The sequence below is a fragment of the Helianthus annuus genome, chromosome 15 (assembly GCF_002127325.2).
Source record: "Helianthus annuus cultivar XRQ/B chromosome 15, HanXRQr2.0-SUNRISE, whole genome shotgun sequence".
Classification (NCBI taxonomy): domain Eukaryota; kingdom Viridiplantae; phylum Streptophyta; class Magnoliopsida; order Asterales; family Asteraceae; genus Helianthus; species Helianthus annuus.
The window spans coordinates 1,961,998-1,968,328 of record NC_035447.2 but is presented as its reverse complement, the minus strand read 5'-3'; the positions used below and the strand labels follow the sequence as shown (position 1 = coordinate 1,968,328).

Below are 6,331 nucleotides of genomic sequence, written 5' to 3'. Positions count from 1 at the left end.
CAATTAATTGGGTCTTGAAATCCTTAAAGGATTATTGTATAAGAATGACGTGCGTAATTGTAACGAATCACATCTGCCATGGATGTCAACGTGCTTGCAGAGGTTAACAGTGAATCTGAACCTTTTAGTTAGGTCGTACCATCATGACTGGATCATAAAAGACACCAAGCTAGGTTTCACCTTTTTAAGATTCTTTACTTAGGCAGATCAATGTAAAAAGGAATGGTTTTGAGTTATTTCATTCATAGTAAAACCAAACTCATAAAGTACATTTCATAAATTTCAAATATTAGTACATATTGCCCTAAACGGGTCTTTGAAATAGTACATACCTTTAATCAGGTTAAAGTACAAGATAGGTCCGTACAAGGACTAGTACACGACATGTGTCCTTGTAGGATTTAACGGATAAGTCCATAAAGGACTAAAATACGATATATGTCCACGCAGGGACTTATTTATAATGAGAAATTACACTAGTACATTTATTAGGCTAGTGGTCTCGCTTTTTCTTCTTGCCCTTCAATAGGCTTGCCAAGCCCTTTAGGAAGCCTCGGTGGCTCTTCTTTTCTTCCTCAAACTCTCTCTCCACGCGATCTAATCGCTGGAGTATCTCCTCTTGCTCAGGAGGAGAGAATCGTGGTTGTGCTTGAGGAGCTGGAGGTCTTGGCGGCGCGGGATACCCATGAGCTGAGTAATCTGGCGCTCTTGGAGGTCCTTGAGCTCTGTCTGGGTAGCGGGCGTCATACCTGGCCCCTACCACATAGGGGTCGCGCTCGTAGTTGTAGTTGTAGTGCGCGCGCGATGTTGGCTCATACGGATTATAGTTTGTTGCATATGGGGGTAACGGGCGGTCGTCCCCAAAAGGTGGCGAATTTCGTGCAACCGGTGCTGAGTTCACCTCGTGAGCTGGGCTTGAAGACCCTTCCTCCGGTAGTGATGGGTAGTGGCTACCACTGGAGTGTCGAGGGGTACTGAACCGGAACTCCCCTCCACGGGTAGACATTCTTGCGTTTGACCTTCTCCGCCTTGGCGGATCAGGCATTACCGGTTGTGTAGCTGGGGGAGGCGGTGGCGTCACTGCCTCAAAGTGCGGATCCTCAGAAGGATCTTGCTGCTGTTGCTGCTGTTGCGACGACTCATGATGAGATGGTGTGTAGTACCACTCATGTCGGTCGAACAAGGCCATAAAGCTATCAGGGCCTTGGTATTGTGGACCATGGTATGATGATCCATCGGATATTTCGATCGGATGCGTGGGCGTACCACGCGCTGGTTCGGTAGGATCTTCGTCCTCATCCATAGGGTCTTCCGAGAAGTGGTCTTGAGGACCAAGTGGAACGAATCCGGAAGGTTCCTGTATGTAGTCAGCCGGGTTGAACTGACCTATGAAGTACGAGGTAGGATCCCCAAATGCACGGGTAGATACCGAGCGTTGTAGCGGAATGTAGGAAGGCTGCGGGTTGTTCGGGTCGTTCTCCGAGTCTGGCCCGAACGAGTGTCGGTAGGACGGTGTTGAACTGTGCGAGGTGGAGTGTCTCGCTGGCTCGTACAGGTCTCTTCTTCGCTGGGGTTCCTCGCTCCTTGTTATTGAGGGAGGTCGTGTACCTGACGGTCCTGCTTCGTGATCGTTACGAGTAACGATTTCTCCTCGGCCTCGTCTTCCTCTTCCTCGTCCGCGAAATATAACAGGTGGCATTTTCCTGCTTCAAGACTTATTAACGATTATATAAAAGAAAGAGTAAAATCATATAAAAGTAAGTGAAAGACAAAAAGGAGTATTAGTCCGAATTTGTCCTAAGTTATTGTCTAGACTCAAGTATGTGCAATTGTGTAGCTGAGATTAAACACAAAAGGCTAGTGTTTAATTCACTCAGTGTTGGCTCTGATACCAACCTGTCACACCCCTATTTCCACGTGTTTCACCGGTGGGCCCGGTGGGGGATTACCGTGACGATGTTGGCAACAATATAGTTAAACCACACAATTATATAATGCACAGCGGAAGCTTTAAAGATAAATAAATATTTCAACCTCTGAGGATAATATCAATGTGTTACAGAAGTTGAGAATCCACAGTGGATCGAATAACAAAATATTGTCCATTCAGATATCGCATCAAGTTTGCGAGACTATCTATGATGCTATAGAAGCTAATACCGGCCCATTGCGTTTAGTACCTGCATTTAATCTTTTTGGGGAAAATACGTCAGTTTACACTGGTAAATACGTTCAACTGACTCATTTGAAAATGTTTATTAAAATTGATTTGAATGCACAAGGCACAAATTCTTTTATAACTTGGGAAAATTCATAATGATCTTGTGAACGTTTTACATGTTCTTTTATGCGTTTAGTAGCCCGGGTCGTGCCGGGTTAAAGATTAATTGACGCACCACATTGCGTAAAACCGTAGTATAAAAACCAACGGCTACGTCTTTTAAACTTTATATGTCGACAATATATACCGGGTGTACGCCTACACCGGGATGTCGACTGGTCGTGGCCATTTCGTAAAATGATGCCAAGGATATCCGGGACAACGGTCAATAACCCCCCAAAGGCTCATAAGAAACAAAACTGTTTAAATGAGCCGATCAATTTAAATCAATTAACCACCTAAGCGATGGAATTATATGATGCTCAATCAAGCGGTATTAATATACCGTAACCCAAGCCCATATAGGGGAAATAAGTCAAAAGTATTTACCTTTGCAAGTATGATCCTTAATTAGATTTAAATCACTGGTAGCTTTTACCGGGGCTCCTAATCTGGAACGGAGGTTTTAATTAACCTCTTAGAATCCTAACGGGTCTTTATAGTGGCCGTAGCCTAGACCGGTTGGTTCCGGGATATATTTAAGATTTAATCGCGCGAAAGGCGAAAACCGAGAATAGAATGTGATTTCGACCCAACAAGTTCAAAGACTTGTTTAATATGGGTTTATGGTTCACATTCTGGATTTTGGGGTTCAAATAATATTATTTGACCCGTATCGGCTAAATTATGAAAACTAGTTTCATAAGCCGAACCGTGCGCGCAATAGGCGAAACGGTTAACCATGAGAGTCTTACGTTTGTTTCCTAAGTCAATACGCCTTAAATAGGTCGTGGTATCAGTAGGATACCTTCCGTAATGCCCGTAACGAGTTTTGGTTAAAAGATCGCCCCGTAGGGGTTTATTGGAAATTTTAAGGACTTTCAAAAGGGGTTTTCGAGTTCTACAGGAAATCTGCGTTTCCCGAACAGCTTATAAAGCTTAAAATATTTTATTTATTATTTAAAACCAGTAGCAATTGGAATCGGGTCAAAAGACCTTGTAGAACTCCCGTTTTGGCCGAAAAGGGCATATTCGGTAATTACCGAACCGTAGCCATAACCGCAGGTTATGAGCAAGGTAAAAATTATTAAAAATCCTCAAAATTCCCAAAATATTATTTTAATACAGTGGGTAAAAGGTTTGGTGACGAAATCTTGGCTTAGATGGGCGTTATGCTAATTGCGCCGTTAGTTGTAAAGGATTCTTAAAAGTGCGCCTTTTAGCATAACTCTCATTCTAGACCTCGGATTGACGTGAAACTTCACGGACATGCTTATAAATTAGTAAGCAAGGTTCTGGTCCGTTCACGTGTCCGAAATACTCGTTTTATTTTAAAAAGGCCGTTACGGTCAACTTTTTAGGCGAATGACGGAAATATGTAAAAGACTTGGATAACTCATGAACCGATCACAGAGGCTTATACCAACATGTGACCTGGTCCTAAGAGAGTCCTAAGGCATATTTATACCTCACTAAAACGGGTCAGAACTGAAGTCAAAACAAAAGTCAAACTTTTGCGACATTCGGCTCCGAACCGGTTCAATATAGCAAATGGTCGATTCAAACGAGCGCAAACAAGTTTATATACTTATTATCATGTTTTATGATTATCAAAACAGGTTCCATAACATACATATTACAGATTATGCATAAATCGCCAAAATAGCTTTCTGTTGACTTTTTAACCGCGCGTTTGACTCGATATTTGACATAGTTAGAGTGGTGATCAGGGGGAACCCTTTTAGAGGTTTAATACCCACATAAATACCAACATATAACCATTTTTGATTCGTCATAAGACTGAACCATTTGCAAGATATTGCAATGACAACCGTTTGTTACGACGGTTGCATTTATGAGCTATAACTATGGAAATGTGGAACCAAAATGGTTATGAGTGACTTACAGAAGTTAACTCTTGATGAGAGAACAGAAGGGAGTGCTAGGGAGCTCTTGAATGATCAGATATAAGTGTTTTGAGTTGTGTGATTTGTTATACACAAAGTGTGGCTATTTATAGCCAAAGAAGGCAACTCTTGATCATTACAAGCACTCCAATCAGTCCAGAGCTGATGGGCAGATGTCCCCTAAGTGTATGGGTCTATTGTAGGGTGCCCATGCCCCTTTGATTGGTGTTTGATCGTTCAAAAGGTCCAAAAGGCAAGAAACTACAAAGTTTCTGCATCTGGGCACTTTACGCGGCCCGCATGGACATTCCATGCAATCTTTACGCGGGCCGCCTAGATTTAAGAAATCAGGCGAGTTAGTGAGGAGGCTCGCGGCCCGCCTCAACTAACCCCTAACCTTCACGCGGGCCGCGTTAGGTTAAGATTTCAGATTTTTAAAATCTTTTGTCATGATTATCAGAATCTGGCCATTAATAGCGAAATCTTTCGTAATGATTCACCTGACCTTTCGGTTCTGAAGGGGTAACTTTGCGGTTTGGCCCTCGGTTATTTACCGATAGGGGCCTCGTGTTATCTACCCGCGTTATTAAGTCCCCTGTTTATTTATTAATTACTCAGAAAGCCTTAACTTTCATTATTTACGCTTTTAACCCTTCTCTTACGAATTCGAGTATAACTCTTTCGTTTTAAAACGGAACTTTGCGGAATTTATACAGTATGTTCTAGTGAGCGTGTAACACGGTTACGAAGCCTTGGGAACGTTAAAGGATCACTCAGAGGTATAATTAAACATGTTGACACAGTTAACCCCTGTAGCTCGTAATCTCTCACTTTCTTCCGCGTTTCGCTTCCGTACGATTTATGATTTATTCGTTTGAAGGTTCAAGCATTCATTTAGGGTTACTATACAGTATATTACCCTTGTTGACATTTATAACCCTCGAATTTATATACTTTCAAGGTTTGTCAAAATTAGTCCTTTTATTTATTATGGATGCCACGTGTAATCAAATGACACGTGTTAACACATCATTGGACACAAAAATTCGAGGTGTTACATGGCTCAGAAGGGTGTCACCTATCGTTGGGGTGATGCACAGGAGACCGCATTTCAGCACTTAAAAGATAGACTCTGTAGCGCACATATACTCTCATTGCCTGAAGGCACAGATGAATTTGTGGTTTATTGCGGCGCTTCCATCCAGGGAATTGGTTGCGTGTTGATGCAACGTGACAAGGTCATTGCCTACGCATCACGTCAACTTAAAGTTCACAAAAGGAACTACACTACCCACGATCTGGAATTGGGAGCAGTTGTTTTCGAGCTTAAGATATGGAGACATTACCTGTACGGTACCAAGTGCACCATTTACACCGATCACCGGAGTCTCGAGCATATCTTCAAGCAAAAGGAGTTAAACATGCGACAACGCCGATGGGTAGAGCTCTTGAATGATTATGAATGCGCTATCAAATATCATCCGGGCAAAGCCAATGTTGTGGCCGACGCCCTCAGTCGAAAGGATACCATACCTAAGCGTGTACGTGCCTTATAGCTGACCATCCAATCTAACCTACCCGCTCAGATTCGCGATGCTCAGACTGAAGCATTAAAGGCCGAGAACATCAGGGCTGAGTCCCTACGAGGATCGAGACAACGGCTAGAACAAAAGGAAAACGGTGCCTACTATGTTAACGGACGCATCTGGGTTCCTCTGTATGGGGACTTGCGCGAGCTCGTGATGGATGAAGCGCATAAGTCTCGTTATTCAGTAGATCCTGGTGTGAATAAGATGTACCACGACTTAAAGACTACATACTGGTGGCCTGGTATGAAAGCCAGCATAGCAACCTACGTCGGTAAATGCTTGATTGTGCGAGGGTCAAGGTCGAATACAAGAAACCGTCAGGCCCACTCCAACAACCAGAGATTCCAAAATGGAAATGGGAGCAAATTTCCATGGATTTCGTTACTGGACTGCCCAGATCTCAACGTGGAAACGATACCATTTGGGTGATCATGGATCGACTGACCAAGTCTGCACATTTTCTGCCTATCAAAGAAACGGATAAGTTTTCTACTCTAGTAGACGTCTACTTAAAA

At 43.0% G+C, this 6,331-nt stretch overlaps 1 protein-coding gene across 1 annotated transcript; it reads right to left on the bottom strand.

Annotated features, from left to right (window-relative positions):
* Positions 1–493: 493 nt before the first annotated feature.
* Positions 494–1,303, bottom strand: LOC110911352 (leucine-rich repeat extensin-like protein 5). The gene has a single exon (XM_022155960.1). The coding sequence runs from the start codon at positions 1,301–1,303 to the stop codon at positions 494–496; it is 810 nt and encodes a 269-aa protein (XP_022011652.1).
* Positions 1,304–6,331: the final 5,028 nt, after the last annotated feature.

Excerpts from the sequence above, each read along its gene's own strand:
- LOC110911352 (XM_022155960.1), bottom strand. The coding sequence starts at position 1,303 with ATGGATGAGGACGAAGATCCTACCGAACCAGCGCGTGGTACGCCCACG.